We start from the raw sequence: 21,083 nt of genomic DNA, 5'->3' as shown, positions 1-21,083 counted from the left end.
TCAGGGCTGGGACGAGGGGTTCGGAGGGTGGGAGGGGGATCAGGGCTGGGGCAGAGAGTTGGGGCGTGGGAGCGGGGTCACGGGTGCAGACTCTGGGCAGCGCTTACCTCAAGCAGCTCCCGGAAGCAGTGGCATGTCCCTCCTCCAACTCCTACTCAGAGGCGCGGCCAGGCAGTTCCCAGCCAATGGGGTGGGGGCAGTGTGTGGAGCAGAGCTCCCTGGCTTCTCCTACACGTAGGAGCCGGAGGGGGGACATGCTGCTGCTTCCAGGAACTGTGCAGAGCTAAGGCACGTGGGAGCGCCAGAGCAGGGCAAGCCCTGGACCCCACTCCCCGGCGGGAGTTCGAGGGCTGGATTAAAACATCTGAAGGGCCAGATGTGGCTCCCGGGCTGTAGTTGGCCCACCCCTGTTCTAAGTTTTTCATCTTCCACTCGAGAATTGAGGAACCTGGACCATTGGACTCTTTTGGCATGCCACTGTCGAGGCTAGTCCTTTGCCACTTACTACCAGGTTATCAAGGAAAGGTGTGAGTATGTTAACCTAGGAAGTTTTATCGTAAATGATATCACATATACCTCTGAGAGAACGTATTATTTCCGTTTTAATTCTGATTGATTACTTTTCCATTTGATTACTATTCCATTTATGTCAATAAAAGTCTTTTATTGTATTTTGTTCCCAGCATGAGTGTCCTTGTCATACGTCCCGAGGGTCCTTGCAAGACTCTGTGTAGCCTGATTCTGGGACAAGAACCTTACTAAGTTCTGATCAGATCAATTGGCGAGCCTATAACCTTTATTAAAATAAACAATAATATTAATACCCTAAAATTAGGCAACAAGGGGAAGATACTGTGCGGCACTCTAGATTAATTTTCCAGGCCTAGTCCTCTTTAGAAGGATCTGATATTTTTCTATGTGGTTGTTAATGCCACTTCACTTAAAAGAGCATGTATCAATCTTACGGTTTGTAATTGAGCTTAAATCAAAACTGACTGTTCTCTCACTTTTTCTTGCCTGTATTACCTATGTAGCTTTTATTTTGGGAGAATCAATTTTTAGATATCAGGTGGACCTAAAGATTTGAAAGTATATTACGGTTAGGACCCAGACATTATCCTTTTAGTTTTTAAACCGACAAATTCAAAGAAATTTGGATCTGAAGATCAGTAGCACTTTAAAATGTATTTCATCCTGATTTTACTTTTCCCTTGTCGTTGACAAAAACTATAACAAAGCAAAACCCTTAAAATGTTTAAGGGCGGGCTGTGTGTTTTGTCACTGCTATCTCCTCCAGAGTTTTCAGAATGAAAACATTTCCTGGAAGACAAAATGGTACCACTTAAGTAACAGCATAATTTTCTAGCTTCCTGAAGAATATCCATTGTACTTCCCATGCTTCAGTGCAATTGTAATTGGGCATATTATCTATAGAGCAATTCCTGTAATCTTCATTCCAGCCAGAGGCCTACTGGGGAGTCTTGGCTGAAGTAGGAGGATTGGATTTAACCCTATGAGTTTGAAGCATGTGATAAAATATAAAGTAGTGGTAGCATATGCCACAATATGATTTTTCTTCTAGCAGCTAGAAAAATCATGTTCCTTAAGTATAAATCTGCCTCCATGCAGCGGGAGGAAATTCTGATTTTTAGCTCTGAGTGGTGGACCTTGGTGCTGTTAGGCTACTCTGCCCACTTGTGTAGATCTCCACCTGTGTTGCAAGAGGAGACTACCAGAGCTCAGACCTGCTGTACAACAGTTGTATTAGACTTTTTTTCCCATGAGAATGTGGAGAACTTGAAAAGGACAACCTAGGGTGGTTCTTCGAGTGATTGTTCATGTCCATTCCAAGCAGGTGTCCGCGTGCTAGGGGAAAAATCTTCTGGCTGGCGTGCACACGGCGTGCACCCAGGGTTTTGTCGACTCCTGCCCTGGTCCCCGGACCATCTGGTGGACATATAACCACCATTCAAGGCGGCAACAGACCTGATGCACCTCAAGGTGCCGTCCCCTCTCTCCTCCCCCCCAAAGGAGAGACAAATCTCCGGCGACCGTATGCCCCCTGTTCCACTCCAGGGGTAAGCCAACCATGATGGCCCGTCGGAAGTGCACCGCTCCCCAGAATTGGGTCATCGTTCGTTGGCCACCCAGGGGACTGCTCCTCTATGGTCTTCTTATTTGGAGACCTCTCAGTCGGAGGTGGACTCAGCTCGATCTATCAGATTGCGGAGCAGAAGGTCCAGGTCCCAGCACAGTCACCAACCATACCCGGCACCATGGCAGCAACAGTGGCAACCACCTGCTCAATGGCCCTTCTGGACACCCTGGTCCGCACTCCAGAACGGTGTTGGTGTCCTTGGCGTCGTTCGTGCCACAGTCAGCACCGGCACTGCCGATGATGGCATTTCCCTCGGGCAGAGTGGCCCCACCGACTCCCATGGTTTCGCCACTGATACCTCAGCCAGCTCCGGCACCGGCTCTCCAGGAAGCCTCAGTTCCGTCCCTACTGACGCCGATGGTCTCAGTCCCACCGGATTCATCTGCCCCGGCACCGGCTGTGGCGCAGAGTTCTTCATCGGTACCAGCTCCACAGCCCGAGTACCGCGTGCCAAGGGACCCCGGGGGGGCCAAAGGCAATGAACTTGGCCCTCTTCCTCACCCGATGAAGCAGTCGCAGGGACTTCGACGGCCCTAGCTTTGGAGGACAACTGGGTTCTTTAACAGCTTTTGAGGCAGGCCGCCCAAAGCCTGGGGATTCAGGCAGAGAAGGTGGAAGAGGATTTAGACCCTGTCATAGACATCCTGGCTCCCTCCGGCCCATCCAGGGTTGCATTGCCATTTATCAAGTGGATAACCGAAACATCTAAAAACTTGTGGCAAGGATCCACCCCATCTAAAAACAGGGATGCCAAGAAACTGGACCTGTTTGGCCGGAAGGTCTACTCGACAGGAAGCCTGCAACTTCGTATAGCCAAGGCACCCTGGTGGGGCTGAAGGCAGTGAACTGGGCCCTTGTCCTCATTCCAGGGGGCACCCAGGCCAATCCTACAGATGCTGCTAGGGGGAAAATCTTCCGCCTGGCGTGCACGCGGCATGCACACACCTGCTTGGAATGGACATGAACAACACATCTCGAAGAACAATAGTTACGAGAAAGTGAGTAACTGTTTTATTCTCACTACTTAAAATATCTGTATTAAAGTTAACGTTTGATTACAAGGAGTTGGTTAAAAGTGTAAATGTGCAAAATTCATTTGGTTTGCTATTGATCAAAGTTGGTGCTCCCACTTTAATTTTCACCATAATACTTACTTATTTGTATTTGTTGTTATTGTAGCATCCACAATAGGACTTAAATCTGCAGAGGCATTGCAACAGTGTGCTGTTAATTAGATATCTTAGTTAGGGCATGTGCTGCCTAAATTAGGTATGCTATAGGAAGTTAAAGATGGGTTGACCTGAGTTCCAAAGTTCCTGGCTCAAAGTTCTTGTCTGATATAACTAATCATGAGTTCAACTCAGACCCTAAATTCTTTGCTGTGTATTCATGTTCGTGCAAAGGCAGCATTAATTGTGGGCTCAGACTGAGACTGGCAACACTGGCCTCTTGTGAAGATTATTTTTGATCGAGTTTATAATAATCAAGTTCTCTGTGTGTGTGTGTGTGTGTGTATATATATATATATGCTAGCAAGGAACCCTACGTACACTTGTAGGGCATGATCCTATGTGAATGACATCTGTGAGAGTTTTTTGACATTGTCTTAGATGGGAGCAGATCAGTTTCTGAGCTCTTTGCTCTAAAACAACACAGTGGCTGTTCGCTCCCTGCTTATATAGTGAATAGGGGGTAGCCTACCTATTGCTAGTGTCATGGGGCTGTGGGTTCTTGTTCCGCCACGGCATACATGCATTTTTTTCTATCTTCCCTTGCATGCTGCAGGAGTGACATCATAGATACAGAAAGAAGCCACACTGTTAAAATTTTAGATCTTTGAACTGCTTTTTTAAAAGTCCAATCCTGCTTTTTATCCCTTGATGGAAATTTAAATCTTGGAAGCAATGTACAAGTGGAGAAGGAAGTGCTAATAGTTCCCCAGTCTTGCAGCAGCATGCAAGAGAAAAGGAGAGTTCTCCTCTGTTTGTACCACTCAGTTTGAGGAAAGGGAGGTCAGGGGCTTGCTGTTTATACAGAGGAAAGAGGAGCTTTCATATTTACAGCCCCTGTGGTGTTCTCACAGCTCACACTTAGGCTGGTCTACACCTAACTCTTAGGTCCACCTATCTTTGTCATGCACACTGTGAAAAATTTTGCCTCCCGAGCACTATAGTTAGGTCAACCTAACTTCCGGTGTATACAGAGACCTAGTTACCTCCTCTCAGAGAGGTGGATTACCTACGTCAGTGGAAAACCCCCTTCTGTCAATGTAGGGAGTGTTTGTACTACAGCAGCACAGCTGCAGGCTGTAGCTTTTCTACAGAAGCTGCTGTAGTGTAGACATACCCTTAGAGTACATCTGTGCAAACAGGAGAGGGAACTGCTAACGTGGACCTCCCATGCCATAAGATGCAGCTATATTTATTACACTTCTGTGCATGCTGATTATTTGTTAAACAAATCCCTGCCTCTGGATATTTCCTAAACAAAGAGTTATCAGAGAACATGTTCTCGCTGTAGGTTGCTGAATGAAAAATAACCATGGGAACAAATATTCATACTAATATCAACACACACGCAGCCTAGTTTTATGATCAACCCAACCAGTATCATCCGAAATGCTTCACCAACAGAAGATAACCTACAGTTCTGATGGTCAGAACAGTATTTAGGTCAATCAGTAAATAGATGACTAATTACCGGTAATCAAATAGCTATCTCTGTAACTTTTGATATTTTCCTTTGTGTCTCCGGTTGAAGCCCTGTATATTTTTTTCAAATGCATTGTTTGCAATCTTAAATATCCAGTGTTTGAAAGACATTAACACTCACGCCTGAGGTTTCTAATTTTTTTCAGTATAAATTAGTATTTGCAGTTTATAACCTGGTAGGACCTGTTCAGGCATCTTAGGATGAAAAAAGACATGCAAACTGTTCATGTTGCTTTTTGATTTTTGTAGCCTGCTGCTAATGCTTTTTTGATGCACTTAGTCATTTTTCTGCAAGGAAGCACTATGATCAAAAGCTCAATGAAATTGCCCAGATAAAACGTTTTTAATGACTTGCTACTTTTTCCTCTTGTAAATTATCCCCTCATTTTTCTGCACATAAATTTTGGAAACTGAGAACAGTCTGTATGATTTCATCTTTTGTTGAAGCATTTCTCATTGAGATTATATTGCATTGCTGATAAGCCTTCTAAAAAACTACATTACAGGTTATTATGTTTTCTATTGATGACATTTAAGTCAAAACACCCTTTGAGAGATGACATTGCTTTACACTCTTGGAACCTATATTCCTTGTCTCAAGGAATGATGAGTATTTCTGCTTACTGATCACATTAGATGGTTCTAGTTATGATGTACATTTGTCTATAGTTGTTGTTGTTGTTGCCTGTTCTGCCAATAACACGGTACTGTTAACTGGAGATCTGTGTCTTTTAAAATTGTTCTAGAAGAATCTAGATAAATAAGACTGAAATTTATAAAATCTTTAATATTCGAGATGACATAGCTTTGGTATGTGACCAATATTCAAGGCATAATTGGGGAAAAAACAAACAAAAACTATTATGATTATGTTCTCCTTAGTGAATAATTATTTGGTAAAAAGTGAGAAAAACCATACTAGGTTTTTCTTTTCCATAATGAATTATGTACCTCTGGGAAGAACTGATGAGGGATTTTTGTTTTTCACAGAATTTTCTTCAAACAGCTGTATTTTTAAAACATCCTTATTTCCTGACAGGTTCAAGGAGATGGAACTATTGCTCTGCATTGTTTGGGGGAATAAATAATTCTAAATGTTACAGATATCAATGTTAGTTGGAAAACCGACATGCTAAAGATGGTTTGTCAAAACCCAATCTCCCCATTAATAGAGTTTTTACTTGCGGAGCAAAAATCGCTTTCCAAAACAGCTTCTGCTTTCTGGTAATATTTTGATCCACCATTTTGTTTAGTTTTCATAAAATATATCCTCGTGCCATTCTGTTCGGTGCAGGGTACAACTTTTAGTGACTTCTTTTTGGCTAGATGCTATAAATTAGATTGTTAAACCTGTGTATTTTTCAGAATTATATGTTTACAATGGAAACCTTGACATCTTACTTACTCACCTGATCCCAGCTGTTGTTTTTTCTGTATTAAGTTCCTTGCCCCTTTTATTATAACTTTACTTTCTAGAATAAAACTTGTTCAGAAGCTAAAAGATGCTTTTAAATGCAACCTTGGCAACTAGCTCTCCCACCTCAAGGCAGCCATCTCATCCAAACTGGGGCTTAAACTGAGTTAAGAGACCATGTTGAAACATGGGTTCATCATTCTAAACCAGCTCCTAACACAACTGGATTGACAAATATGCACGCGGCCAGACCATGTTACAACTAATACATATATTTAAATATTCTAATCTAAGACCCTATGGCTAGCCAGCATTTTGTTAGGATTGGTTCTAGCTAGACATTTGTTTAAACACATTTTTCAAACTCATTTTGAAGTCGAACGCAGAGAGGGTCAAAATCCAAGGACATCTGCTCCTTCCAGCCTGAAAAACAAGAACAAGAGCCATTGTTTACGAATAAACAGTTTTTTCCCTTTATTTAGTCAAGGATTTTTTTCTTGATAAAGGTGATTGGGTCACCTGGATGGACTGAATAACATGCATCTTGCAGCAATGGGGGGAGGGGGAAACAGCTAAAAAGGCTCAGGTCTAAACATAGCCCGAGAGTGTAGTGTGAGGAACTTGCGGTTAGACTATTGTCATTTAATATAAAAAAATAATTTTAACTGGTACATAGAGCTTTTCTTTCTCAAAATGCTTTACAAATATGAATCTCTACAACTCTTCTGTGAGGGAGGCAAATGTTATCCCCATTTTACAGCTCTGGAAACCAAGGCACAGAGAAGTTTTGGCTTGCCAAAGCCACACATCAAGCCAAATTGAAAGCCAGGATTAGAACATGGTATCGCCCATCTCTCAGGCCTGTGCTCAAACCACTGGATCATCCATACTGCTTCCCAGCTCTGGAAAAATTCATCTTATATGATTACTCAGGTGAGCCATGGCCTAATCCAATACCAATTGAAGACACTGATTACCATCTTTTCCCCAAGCGAGCCAGGACTTCTTTTTTAGATTGGGTAGGGTTGTTTGTTTTTTGTTTTGCTTTTTTTATAGTATTATTTTCTGAGTGTAGGTTTTTTCCTTCTGTGATTGTTTTTCCTATTTAATTGTAGCATTAGAACATTTTATGCTAGTATCTTTAATCAGCATTCATTCTTACATGTCTGTGTCTTCAGCTGCACACAATAGTAATGAACTCCAACAGAAATAAATACTTTATCTTTTAGACAGAAAGCAGCCAGCAATGTGACCTCAGCTCAGTTCTAAATCCAGCTACATTCTTAACACACACTGTATTGTTGTAAACAAGTTTGGGATTATTGGTAGAGAAATCTTCATAAATGGCTAATATGGAAAAACAGTGGAGGTATATGCAGAGTTCCCAGAGGCTAGCATATTGGACTCTTATCCTTGACTTTCCAAAAACAAAGCAAAGTTATGGGTACAGGGAATGAGTCTAATACTGACTCCTGCATGTCTTTTGTAAACCATCATTTTCTTCTTGCGCAATCAGTCTGACTTTAGAATTAAAGAGGCTAAATGCTGTGCTGCAAAAAGGATTATTGATGGGAGGAAAAAACCCTGAACAATTACTCTGACAGAAGAGAGAGTATGTAGTTGCTGCAGTGGACAAACTGGGTTAGATACATTGGGTTAGATTGTGGCAAACCCTGCATGGGAGGACGTGGAGCAAAGAGATTTCTCTTCTTCACCCCGTGTAGAGACTGCCGTGGAAGGACAGGCCTTTTGGACAGGCTAGGGACACTAGCTGATCCCTATTTCAAGGGAGATGGTATCTTTGTTTGTTCTTAAAATATTCAAACAAAAAGCATACAAAAGAACTCTTGCCAATTAATCATTGAGTGCCTCAGTTTTCCTGTCTGTAAAATTGGGATTATGATCTTTACCTGTTTTGTAAAACGTTATGAGATATGCACCACCACTGTATAAGTAGTGAAACAATAACAGGCATTTCTAAAAACACTTTACCTTTCCTCTGAAGAACAAATCTTGGTAGTTGTACTTAAGGGGATGCATACATGTCCATGCTGTCATGGCAAGTGCTAAATTCAAAGGACACTGATGATTATAGAATGGAAGCAAGCATCTTGTTCCTTAAAACAAAAATAATTTTGTACATTTACAGAAGTTGATCCGGATGTCAGACATCTTTTATTCTAGATTCTTGCTTAAGGAATGGCGAATGTGTCTGTTTTGTGGGGGTAGCGGGGGAAATAAATTCTGTTCTTTGTAAATATGAGAGCAAATTAAAATGAAAGGGATGGTCAAAAAGTGGAGTAGAAATGGTTTCAATCAAAGATTGTCCTGATTTTTTTTTTTTTTTAAATTTCATCAAAATTTGAAAAATTTTGACTGGTTCTAGTAAATAGTGTTCAGCACATTATTCAAATATTAAGCAAATGTAGAGTTTTTTGTATGGTTAAATATAAAGTATTTCACAAGTGTATTATTATTAAAAACTGTATTGTGAATGTATTAAAGTTGAAACGTATTTTAGAACAGTTTCCAGTGCTTTTATAAAAATGGTAACTGAACGGCTTAAGGAATTAGGTAAGATAAGATAGTCTTTCTCCTTTAGGACATTGTTTTTGGCCAGATTTGAAATGAATATGACATTTCTTTGGAGGCTCCTGTGAAATAAGGAGGTAGTCTGAGTTCTTAATGGGTATGCATCCACATCACAAAAATCACCAAACCTAATTAACACTGTTGTTTCAGCCTCAGCAGCATGGTTCAGATTTGAATGAACCATGTTGTCTCTCATAGGAATACTCTGTTCATAGAATCATGGACATCAGAGATGGTAAAGACCTGTCAGGTCATCTTGTCTTTGGGAATGTGGGATTTTTCCTTCAGGTCAAAGTAGAGACATATTGGTGGAGCAGCCTGGAAAAGTTTGTACTACGGCTGCTTATGCTGTGTATGTTCTTTGGATAAACAGAGGGCTTCAGTCTCCAGGGCTGTCATTCAGGCTCCTTTCATGAGTATTAAGTTCACTCTTTTTGCACGCACACAAACCAGAGCAGCACATCGCTTGTCACTGTTTTCTCATGTAAATGCCTTGGCTGTTGAATGGTTACTAGGGTGCATACATAAGTGATAAGGCATTGAAGTGTCTTAAATATTATAAGGTGTTTGTCAGCCTTTGAAATCTGGTACTATGTCTGAGGACCATTTAAAACTGAAATGGTATCTGGAAGGGATGTAAATATAATTTTAAAAAGTACCTGTTTAAATTATTAAAATTTAATCGGTTAACTGGTTAACCAGTTTGGACCTCACGATGCCTAGGATGGTGCGTCTCTCCTCCCTCTTTGCCCCGGACAGACTGGGAAGGGCAGCTGAACTCATACTGGGGGTGACACAACAAGTCTAGCCAGGAGAGCCTGGGGCAGTTGAGTGATCCCAGCACCCCCCTCGCATCATCAGTACCCAGGGAAAGAGGCCCCAGGTATCTAGTTTGTCCCAGTGTGGCCTCTGCAGATGCTCTGTGCCACCCCAGCAGCAGCTTCCCTTCCCTTCAAATATCAGCTGAAGCCACAGCACCAGTGGCACAGGCAGAGGCGAGGGGCTACTTTACCCCCCGTTAATATCGACCCAGCCCTTTTAAGAGGGTGCTGGCCTCCCAGTGGCCTCTTGTGATGCCTGCCCCTTCCTGGCTGCCATAATTACCTCCTGCCAGCATCCCAAAAATGACATCTCTGCTTCAGGAAAACCTGTTCGAGACCTGGCACAGCCCCCAGCTGGACTTCTACCAGCTGATTGTCACCCGGAAGGAGGTGGGTGAACGAGAGAGGGTTAATGATAAGACTGGTACTTATCAGTCAACCGTTTAATATTTTATTTCCCTGGTATCTGGAGGGCATAGGCATGCAGACAATGACCAGCTGGTTGCAAAGGCCCAGACATCTGAGCACAGTTCTGTGAGTTTGGCATTTCTTTCCTCTTGAAGAATGTGAGGTTTCCTCTTTCTTGAAACCTCCTACAGTTCTGAGAAACTGATGAGAAGCTATTTGGAGTTGCTATAAATATACATTTAAATACTCTTTGGAATTCTATTAAATAACTTGGAAAGAAGCTTTAGTCCTTTTAAAATGGGAGGTTGCTCCTAGATGGCAAACTAGTAAAACCATAAATATTAACTGATTCTTTTTTATTCTAGTTTACTAATTAATAATAAGAACAATAATGAAATATTGGGCAAATACAGATTGCAATAAAGAAATGAGATTCCTCTAATTTTAAAATAGTTCTTGAACAATTACTTTTATTCAAAAGGGGGGTGAGGGTTAAAATTTTATCTTAACTCCCATTTTCATTGTATCTAAACTTACTAAATTACAACTACTGACCTTTTATTATAAGATGTCTTTATTACTGCTGCAGATTCCCTCACCAGTCGTACCAGTTCTATCTCTAGCAGTGTGATATAGCTGTGTGGTTCTCCCCTAAGCCATTAAGGCGGGCTCAGATCACTGCTACTTTGATATCGTGACCTGGTCAATAGGACCAGAGTGATAAAATATAGCTTTTGAGAGCAGTGAGAAACACATTCTGGCATATGACAGCACCTTTGGGCTTAGCTGTTGGGAAGATATGTATTTCACTAGGATGTAAAATAAATACTGAAATATGTTTTCTTCCATTCTTTCCACTTCAGTAATAAAGCTCTTAAAGGAGGAAAAATGTGTAATTTTTTTTTAATTTGTAGATTAATGAGTAGAATTATTATGGAGAGTGAATCCAAGGTATAGTAAGGCTTTATGGGTGCACTCTGTATTGAAGTCAGTGGGAGTTTTCCATTGACTTCAATAGAGGCATTTACATCAAGGCTAGACAGTTATGTGTTGATGGCCAATTAAGGACACTTCACTGTAACGATGGGCCATAGAAGAAACTTATCCTGCCCAGATAGCTCTCCCTGAGGATGCCTCAGACACTGAGTGGCCAATGGCCCACCCCTGTGATCCAGCCAACTATGTAAGGACATGTGATCCTGGACTCCATCTTTGGCCAGTCACTTTCCACAAACAGCGGCTGTGGGCTTTGATTGGGACAGTACAGTAAAATTCCAAGCACATGGCAGAGGATATAAAAAGACACCTGAGACATCTCCTTTTTGTCTTCATTTCCTATTTCATTTCTCTGGATTGGATTTTTAACAAGGAAGCTCTAAACAAGGACTGATGATCCCCAATCTACTTGGGTGATTCTAGAGAGACTTTTGCAAGCTAGCAGTTCATTCCATCACTGCTATGATCCTGATCTATGAACACTGAAAGTACTTGTATGTATATGATCTGTTAACCATTCAATAACACTCTTCTTTTAGATTATTAAACCTTTAGTTTTTAGCTACTAAAGGATTGGCATCGGCATGATTATTGGGTAAGATCTGAGTTATATATTGACCTCGCTAAGTGGCTGATGCCTTGGGATTGGAAGGATCCTATATCTGATTAAATTGGTTTTCAGTAACCACTCATCATAAAGTCCAGCGTCTGGGTGGTGCTTTCCTACCTCTCATGGATGTTGAGGCTTAATTTCACTGATTTTTGTAAAGTGTTTTAAAATCCTCAGGTGGAAAGTGCTATAGGAGTAGTCCAAAGTATTATTAATAAATTGAGGCAGAGACAAAGCATTGAAAATTCCAACTCAAAAGATTAATGCTTCAGTAAGTTATGCATGTGTGGAAACAAGGGATTGTAATGGAAGCTGCTTTGCCACGTTGGTCTACTAAATACCAGTTTGGGTAGATAGCCAAAGAAAAGACATCTACAGAATTATTGTGACAATCAAGGTCAGAGACCATGCATCAACTCTAGTGAAAATGACCTCTGGAAATAACTCTGTTATTAGGGAAGTGTTTGCATCTGACCATTCATTTGTTCAGAATTCTATGTAAATATATATATATATTTCTTTTCAACAGAGCAGAAAAGCTACAGTTGCTTAACCACAGGCCAATGACCGCAGTTGAGATACAGCTGGTAAGTTACAGTTCTCCTAACTGCGTAAATCCATATATTAATGCATCTTTAATCTTGCAGATCAATTGAATAATCGTTTGCTCATGGTCACTAACTGATAGGACCTCTGTACACATCTTTATATTCATGTTTTCTGATTTTGTTTTCTTTCCTCTCTGCTTCCCCTAAGAGACCTCTCTATAAGACTTACCCCTCTTCCTCTCAGAACCCACAGCAGGGGCAACTCTTCACTCTCACGTTTGTGTCAATGTTTCAGATGGAAAATAGCCATCAGAATTGTTAAATGGAGGTATAATATCATGTCCTAGGAATACATTTACCTAAGGGTTTCTTCTGTTGCTTTGTAAAGTCAAATACTTTGGAATATGAAATTTGATTTAGAAAACTACTGTGGTATATTCCTTTTCATTATTTTTCTAAGGTACAAGGAAGGCAAACATTTGGGAGAGAACAATAGTTAGCAATGTCTGCCGCTGTGCTTTTGAAGTGACCGTGTAGCATGAGAACTCTACAGTGGGAAGAAGAAAAGGAGTACTTGTGGCACCTTAGAGACTAACCAATTTATTTGAGCATAAGCTGGGAAGCTATCAGTTGGAAGTCATCCATTATCAATCTGCTGGAACATAACGTTTGGATAAAGGAATATTACAGATAAAAAGGGATAGATAGGTTAAATGTTCTCCAGAGCATCGTGTAAAGAACACAAATGCTGTATTAATAAGGAGATTATTGTAACAAGGCTATTCCTCTAATAAGGCTGTCTTGCATGGAGAACATCTGTTGATTGTGTAATAGCCGGATTGTATTCTGTTGCAAAAGTGTATGGGTTAGAAGTGGATGCTAATAGGACTGCATCCTTACTTCTCATATTCCTTGATAGCCAAGAACTAGCATTTCTAGCAGTGAAAACAGCTGATCTGATATCCCAGGAACTGCTATTGTCAAGTTTATCTACAAGTTAATGCCACTTTCTGCAGCTGCAAACAAGAGTATGAAGGCTTCACTCGTTTTGTTAGGCAGCTTTTCAGAAGAGATGAAGTAGAGCCTTCAAATGTTTTAGAATTTCTCTCTATTTCTGTTAGCTTCCTGTATTGCACTTACAATTCATTAGGTTTCAGCACAGTTCACATTCTATCTTCTCTTCTTCTTCTTAAAATGTACTCATCTTATTGTCACTTTCAAGACATCCTTTGTATTTGACTGCTTCCTCAGTCACTAATTCTCTTGTCTAGCCACATAACATGAATGCATCTGATGAAGTGAGCTGTAGCTCACGAAAGCTTATGCTCAAATAAATTTGTTAGTCTCTAAGGTGCCACAAGTACTCCTTTTCTTTTTGTGATAACATGGAGTGTATCTGTTTATGCTCCAATATCCAGCTATCAGTTTCAGCTTCAGGTCCATGAGGCAAGTTAAGCAAAATATGACTTTTGAGTTGGAGTAAAGTTACTGCACTGGTACATCATTTGTACCTCAATTCTTTCAAGGTTTAGCAATATAAAAGTTAAAATTGCTCTATTAAAACTGATGAGTTGCGGCAATAAAACAAGTTAAATGCGAATTCACCAATTTTGGTACGTAACCATTCTCTAAGTAACCCAAAGCAATCTGTTATATAATTAGAAATTGCTCTTAGGAGGTAATGTGATGTTACAGTTGGCAACTAATCTTGAGTTCATCCCCAAACTGTACCCCAGACTAGACAATAGAATGAATTATTGATGTATCTGTGCAAGTTTTTCCAACATCAGAATAGGTTAAGATGAGTGGATTGCTCATATGTACACATGGCATTGCCAAAGTAAGTCAGCAGAAAACTTAAACTACATAGATCCTTCATTAAACTAATCAATCTTTGGGGAGTAACAAATATTAGGCTGTCACAGGCCATTTTTGTGAAGGTTGCCTTTGGGATCTGTGTAATGAATGGCTGTTTACTGATATAATGGCAAGAGTTAGTGTTACAGCATCCTCAAGCAAGTAGAACCTCCATGTATTTATAAGGAATTTAATTCATAAAAACAGAAGCCACTGGGAGTTTTGTCATTCACTTTAGGAGGACAGGGATTGTCTATACACAAGTTTCCATGAAAGCAAGTCTGTTAGCTGGATTAGAGGATTTGAAAGGCAAAATATACAAGTAAATTAATATGAACTCTAAAATGATCTTGATTGCACTGTGAACTTTTTTTTCTTAAAAGCTTTGACTCATCCCTGGCTACAGATCTGCAGCAATAGATACAGAACATTTTTAACAATAAGTTTCACAAAAAGCAGGTGAATTAATTCAATTTTAAAAAGAGACACCTTCTGGAACTAGTTATAAAACAAACCATGTCCCCAAAAGTGTGTTTAAGTATGTGTGTGTATGTGTAATTTCCCCAATTTATTTTGAGTAATTTATGTAAAACGGTATTTAGTACTATTTGTTTTCTTTTTGGCTTCAAGTCTTTTTATCCTCTCCTGTACAATTCCTGCCCTGTAATAGTGCACAAGATATAAATCAGGGTAACTATATTTAATCTAAAAGACCTCTCCACAGAAAGATGCATCTTTTTTGGTTTAATTCAGGTCTTTTTTGTTTATGTCCTCCTCTTGCATAATCATTCCACTTTGTTTATAGTTGCCTTCTCCAGATTGTTGCTGAGATAGTTTTTAAACAATAACAACAAAAGCAGCATGAAATTCTAATCCTTATCCCACTGGATTAAACACTGTATGCAATACAGCTATCTTGACCTCTAGCTTTAATCTCAAACATATGTTGTTCATGGCTCAGTGACTCACACAGAGAAAGAAAAAAGAAAGACAGTAATGTTGATCTAACCATGACATGGGTTCCAACTTTATGTAACGCTTAACAATGATGTGGTAGAAGAGTGAGGAGCTTCTCTTTAAAGAACAGATTGTTCCATATCTGTCTCTCATTGGAGCAGTAGGTGTTAATTTTGCATATTTTAAAACTAGACTTCCACACCTGGGAGTTCACTGCCTCATGGTATCCACTCCAGGCAACCAAACTGGCAGATTGTCATTTATTGTTGACCAGAGAATAATAACACCTATTGCTCTGGAAAATGCAAAAAGCTGGAAGGTTTAAACATTTCATGTTCTCAACAATGTACTTTGCGTACTTGTCTAGTTTCCTATCACAAGGAGATGAATCCAGCCACTCAGTCTTTTGCTGTATTTCTTTTTCTTATGGTCTGTCTTATTTGTATGTTTGTGCTGAACATCTTGGAATTACTCTACATTTGAGGAAACTGCAAGTATTTCCTTGCTTAAAGTGTCTCCTACATTCGAACAAAAGAATATTGTGATTGGTAGCTCTGAGAAGTACCAAAATGCACCTTTTCTCTTTTTCGTTATTGATTTTTGCATTTAATAGTCTTGAAACTATTATCTACAAAAAAACAATAATGTGCAACCCACAAATTGTTCTCTTCACTGGCACTAAGTCTTATTAGCACATCAAAAATTGTTTACCAGTGCAGGGTATTTTAAAGTTCCTTGTATTGTTTATTCTCCAGCATTTGCAATATATATTTGTGGATCAAATGCCTAAGGAAACAGCCGTTTTTCAGCTGAAAATATTTTATTCAATCACATTACAGAACAGTGCTCACTTACAATATCTTTTCTCCGGACTCCTGCATTGAACCTATCATAGTGACCACTGCTGAGCAGGAGAAAAAAATCGTGACTGTTGCTCATAGTATTAACATATCACATTGGAATGTAATAATTGAATTGAAGTATTTGTCTATGTCAAATGGGAAGCATGATTGACTACAGCATGGCAATACATTTGATCTTGTTAGCCCCACAATTGCATTTTCCTGAAAAAAAAAACCAGACCCATGTATTCATATATATTGTGACAGGGTCGGGCCAGATGGCTATAGGAGAGTGATTTTTTTTTTTCTCACAAGAAAAGTTGATTTTTTATTTATTAGGCAGACAGTACAAAGAGATTCACTTAGATTTCTGACTCTGTGCTTGTGCCTTCAACACTTTCACAACAATCTCCTCTTCAATAAGGAAAGCTCATTTGATTCTGTCATGGACACATTTAGCACACATGGAACCGCCATGGGCTCTGCTAATATGCTTCTTTGTTTTTGACAACCTCATAAGGACTTTAGGGCACACAGCACGAACACCGCGAAGTCTTCCTGGACACACACCACATGCAGACTTCGGTGCCTTGCCAACTTTCTTAGTGTAAAGAAGGCAGATATATTAGCCCCAGGTTAAGTAGGTCTCTTTTCCCTGGGTAAGGTAACAGAGAAGGTTCCAGAACAATCAGGAACTTTCTGGAAACAATTGAGGCAGACAGGCTGATTACAACACCTGCAGCCAATCAAGAAGCTGCTAGAATCGATTAAGGCAGGCTAATCAGGGCACCTGGGTTTAAAAAGGAGCTCACTTCAGTTTGTGGTGTGCGTGTGAGGAGCTGGGAGCAAGAGGTGCAAGAAGCTGAGAGTGAGAAGGCGTACTACTGGAAGACTGAGAAGTACAAGCATTATCAGACATCAGGAGGAAGGTCCCGTGGTGAGAATAAAGAAGGTATTGGGAGGAGGCCATGGGGAAGTAGCCCAGGGAGTTGTAGCTGTCACACAGCTGTTACAGGAGCCACTGTAGACAGCTGCAATCAACAGGGCCCTGGACTGGATCCCGGAGTAGAGGGCGGGCCTGGGTTCCCCCCATCCTCCCAACTCCCTACTTGATACCGGAGGAGTTGACCTGGACTGTGGGTTCCACCAGAGGGGAAGGTCTCTGGCCTTTTCCCCGATCTACTAGGTGGATCAGCAGAGACTGTGGGGATTGTTCTTCTTCCTTTCCCCATGCTGGCCAGTGATGAGGCTAACTGAGTGAATGGCAGATTTGAGCCACGAAAGTGGCCAAACTGAGGGCTGCCGTGAGCCTCTGAGGTGAGAAAATCTGCCAATAAGTGCAGGAACCACCAAGGCAGAGGAGGAACTTTGTCACAATACAAATGCAACTCGTATGCTACAGCATCCGCAACAGAGAGATTTTACAATGATTTAGGGTAGCGAAAAGGTGAGTGCTGAAATGCAGCAGCATCTTTGGAATTATTTATTAGAACCAGTAGCATAGACACTATGATTTATTGCATTTCTTCCACTTTGATTTTAATTAGGTTCTTACTCTGAGCCTTGAGAGAGACACGTGTCTGTCTGGTTGTATTGGAGAGTGTTTTTTAACTTGTACCTTCTGTTACTGTAATGCCAGGTGCTTTACACTAGTCACATGAAGCTTTTTTAAAGCCCACCTGTATCTCCAAACACAATATAAACACGGAGAACATAGTAAACATTAAAAATGTCCAGTCCAATTGAAATGTTGGCTGACTATGCCATGCTGTCGACATGGCATCATTTGCTGAGGTAATCTATCTCCATTTGGATTGTGTGGTCCTGCCAATAAATACACTATATATAATCCATTGACCAAAAAAAATATTATTTTTCCCAGCGTGAAGTTTTGCATTCCCTTCTGCTTAGAGTTTGTATTTGTTGCTTTTACAACTTTAGCTAGTTGCAGGATAGAGGTTAGCAGGACTGCTTTATAATCCATAAATGATTTGGTATTTGTTCCTTTGTTTGTGAACCTTTAGATATAAATGTTAGTACTTAAAATGTTTGTTTCTTTCCCTCCTTTTGTGTTTTTCCTTCTATATTATTTTTTCTGCGAGGTTAGTGTTTCCTCGAGAGACTACTATACAGTAATCAGGGAGCATTTTGTCGTCTTGTAAATCAGGAGCCTGTGTGTAAATCAGAAGACTGTGTGCTAAAGTCTGGAGCACTTAGAATGAGCCACTGAATCTCCTTCTGTTTCCTTGGTTTGATGTTTTTATTTGACTCCTTTCCATTTGTCTCTTTGTCTGTATCTCGGTCATGCTTAATCTTTTGCATTTCTCCTTTAACATGTTACTTTGCTGTTTTCTAATTGCATAATACATTTCATGTCATTACACTTATGTTTTTTTTTTTTTGCTGGGGAGGAAATCTAATTTTCTAGTTTATTCTTTTGATCCTTGAACTCTTTGGTTATACTGCACCTCTGCAGAAGAATGGACCTCAATAGCAAGCGCTCAGCCCATCCCAAACACAAAGACTTTGTGTGTTGGCCCCATTCCAATATATAAGAACTTCTAAAGAAGAACGAGGGTGCATGCTTAAGTCACTGTTTGGAATCAACCAGTCCTACAAGATTTCCTTATTCAAGTATTATTATTAATGTCAGCATGACTATTCACATGAGGAGTTGCAGCAGGATTAAACACTACAGTTTACCAAATGAAACAACACTCTGGACAATTAATGCACTATCATTAGCACTGAGAAATTAATCATTCAGTCTTAACTAGCTCTAAGGAGCAAAAGATCTGTCTCTTTTTGTATGTTTGTACAGTGCCTAACACAATAGGGCTCTGGCCCTACAATAATACTTACTAATTGATAATGTAACACTATAATATGGTGCACAACCAGGTAGACCAATCTCTCTTTCTACAGCACTGTTAGTAATAGGATGACAGGTCAGTTGTTTGAATTCAAGCCTTTTCAGTTGCTTTAGCAAGGAAAAGTAAACTGAAAAAAGTTTCAAAGTTTTGAGGATCTTAATTTTGGATTTAGGTGCCTAAAATGGCAATTAGGTGCCTAAATCCCTTTGTGGATCTAGCTTATTGTGTCAACAGATATGAGTGGCCCCCAAGATATCATTTATAATTCCCATGGAAATTTTAACTTCAGAAAAAAAATCAAAAGTATGACAGTCTGGAAGTGAATAGTTAAGAGATGCAGCCATTTTCTTCCTGCCATATGTGTCTCCAAACTTGCTATCAACCCATGCAAGTTACACCCTCCCACGTTGCCAGTACTATATCCCCCTGTGTTGTGTTCTAAAATAATAATATGTTGTTGAATGCATGCAGGAGAATTAATATACTGCTCACTCCTTTAGAGCGAACTGTTTCAAAATTAAGTACTTAGCGGGCCTTAGCGTATGGCAGAGCTCCCTAAGTTTTCTGCTAGTGCAGTGTGTTGAATTAATAGTTAAACTTTTTATGAATAAAAAGAAAAACCGTAAAGGTGGGACTCTGCGAAGCATTCAGTGTTGGCCTAACTGTTCCCTTTGAAGCATGGCAAAGACTCCCATTGATTTCAGTCAGAACAGAGACCAGTGCTGAGCACTCTTAAAAATCCCCCCAAAATGTTTATTTAAAAATAACACCCCTAAAAACTAACAAATAAAACCTAAAAGGCATTTCTTTCCTCCACAGGCTAACAGGAAAAAAAAGAAATTTGGAATCTCTATACCAAAGACAACATTTGCAAAAGCACCTAAGTTCCTTTTTCAAAAATGATCTAAGCACTTAAGCGCTTACGCCTATTAACTTTAGGCACCTAAGTCACTCAGACATTTTTTGACAATGTTATGCCAAGTCACGTTAGGGAGGTCCTGAGCCCAAAGTCTTAGAAAAATGTCCAAAAGAAACTTCTGCCAAATGTTCATAACATTATAACTTTAAAACTGGCTCATTTTTAACACATTTTCTTTAAAAATACTAATGTACCCTGGGATGACATATGGAAAGCGACACTTTAGAAAATAAGTTTCTTTTTGGAGAAGATGGGGGTCTTACAAATCTGGCTTATAGTGTGGAGAGCTGGTTCCCATCATAACTATGGAGCAACTATCATTCCGCAGTACATTTTTTATCATCAAGATTCAGCTTTTTAAAAGCAAAAGTTTGCATAATGAGCTCAGACAATGTGTAATGTCCAGGTAATGCAGCACCTCCTAACTGGGTAAATCTTCCCTCTGGAGGTGAGGGAGGAAGTGTGGATTTTACAATGACAGTAGGTTGTTTTGGATTTGCAGATGGTAGAGGAAAGTGAAGAAAGACTAACAGAAGAGCAGATTGAGTCACTTCTTCAGACACTTTCCAGCATTCTTCCAGGAAACCCAGAGGAAGAGCTGCAGAGACAGGCGACAATGGCAGCTGAAGAAGAAGGTGACCCAGAATAGACAGCATCTGAACCTAAGTTGGCAACATCATCAAAAGCTTAATGAGAAAAGAACCAGCTAAACTTTCTGATTGCAAAGACCAGGTCTGGGGTTTTTCACCCAGGGCTTAATCTTGTGTGACATCGTTGTACAGTACGTTAATGTTTTGTTGTGTAAATCATAAGAGCAACAGTTGTTTATAAGAAACATAAATCAAAGGAGAGCTCTCATGTCAGCCTGTTTTGAGATGTGAGAAAGATAGTAACTGGCTTCATAATACAGCAGTTTGTGAAATAGTGAAAATAAACATTATGCTTGAATATTCTTTTTTTCCATTACCCATGTAACAGCTGTTCTTTTTTGAGGAGGGTATATGCAGCTGGCAGTGTTCTCATTATCATAGCAATACACTATAATTATAATTGATTTCATATGTTTTTGAATTACTCAACTGTTTTTCAGAGTGCAGTTTACAATGCAGTGCAAATTGTGTGTGGAAGAAGCCATTTCAGGGTATCAGTACACAGTTAGAATAAAGTTTAAAAACTGTTTAATATCCATATAAGATCAGTAGTAATAATAGATCCTTATAACTACTAATATCTTTAGGGTTATACCATGGAAGTGGAGGAATGTAAAGGCTGTATTGATATGGTAACTAGTCTCAAGGACACCTCTGATATGACCCTATGCTTATTTTAAATATAGGGCCAGATCCTCAGCTGATGTAAATGGACAGAATCCCATCA

At 40.0% G+C, this 21,083-nt stretch overlaps 1 protein-coding gene across 1 annotated transcript in view; it reads left to right on the top strand.

Annotated features, from left to right (window-relative positions):
* CRCP (CGRP receptor component) overlaps nt 1-20,654 on the top strand; it is a 41,204-nt gene extending 20,550 nt beyond the window's left edge. The window contains exons 5-6 of the mRNA XM_084650667.1: nt 12,240-12,297; nt 20,209-20,654. Of these exons, the coding sequence (XP_084506793.1) occupies nt 12,240-12,297; nt 20,209-20,355 (205 nt within the window). The 3' untranslated portion in view covers nt 20,356-20,654. The remainder of the gene's footprint in view (nt 1-12,239; nt 12,298-20,208) is intronic.
* The last annotated feature ends 429 nt before the right edge of the window (nt 20,655-21,083 follow it).

The sequence above is a fragment of the Lepidochelys olivacea genome, assembly GCF_965140295.1.
Source record: "Lepidochelys olivacea isolate rLepOli2 genome assembly, chromosome: 17".
NCBI classification, from domain to species: domain Eukaryota; kingdom Metazoa; phylum Chordata; order Testudines; family Cheloniidae; genus Lepidochelys; species Lepidochelys olivacea.
Note: the sequence above shows the minus strand (reverse complement) of the source record. Positions and strands in the feature narration are given on the sequence as shown.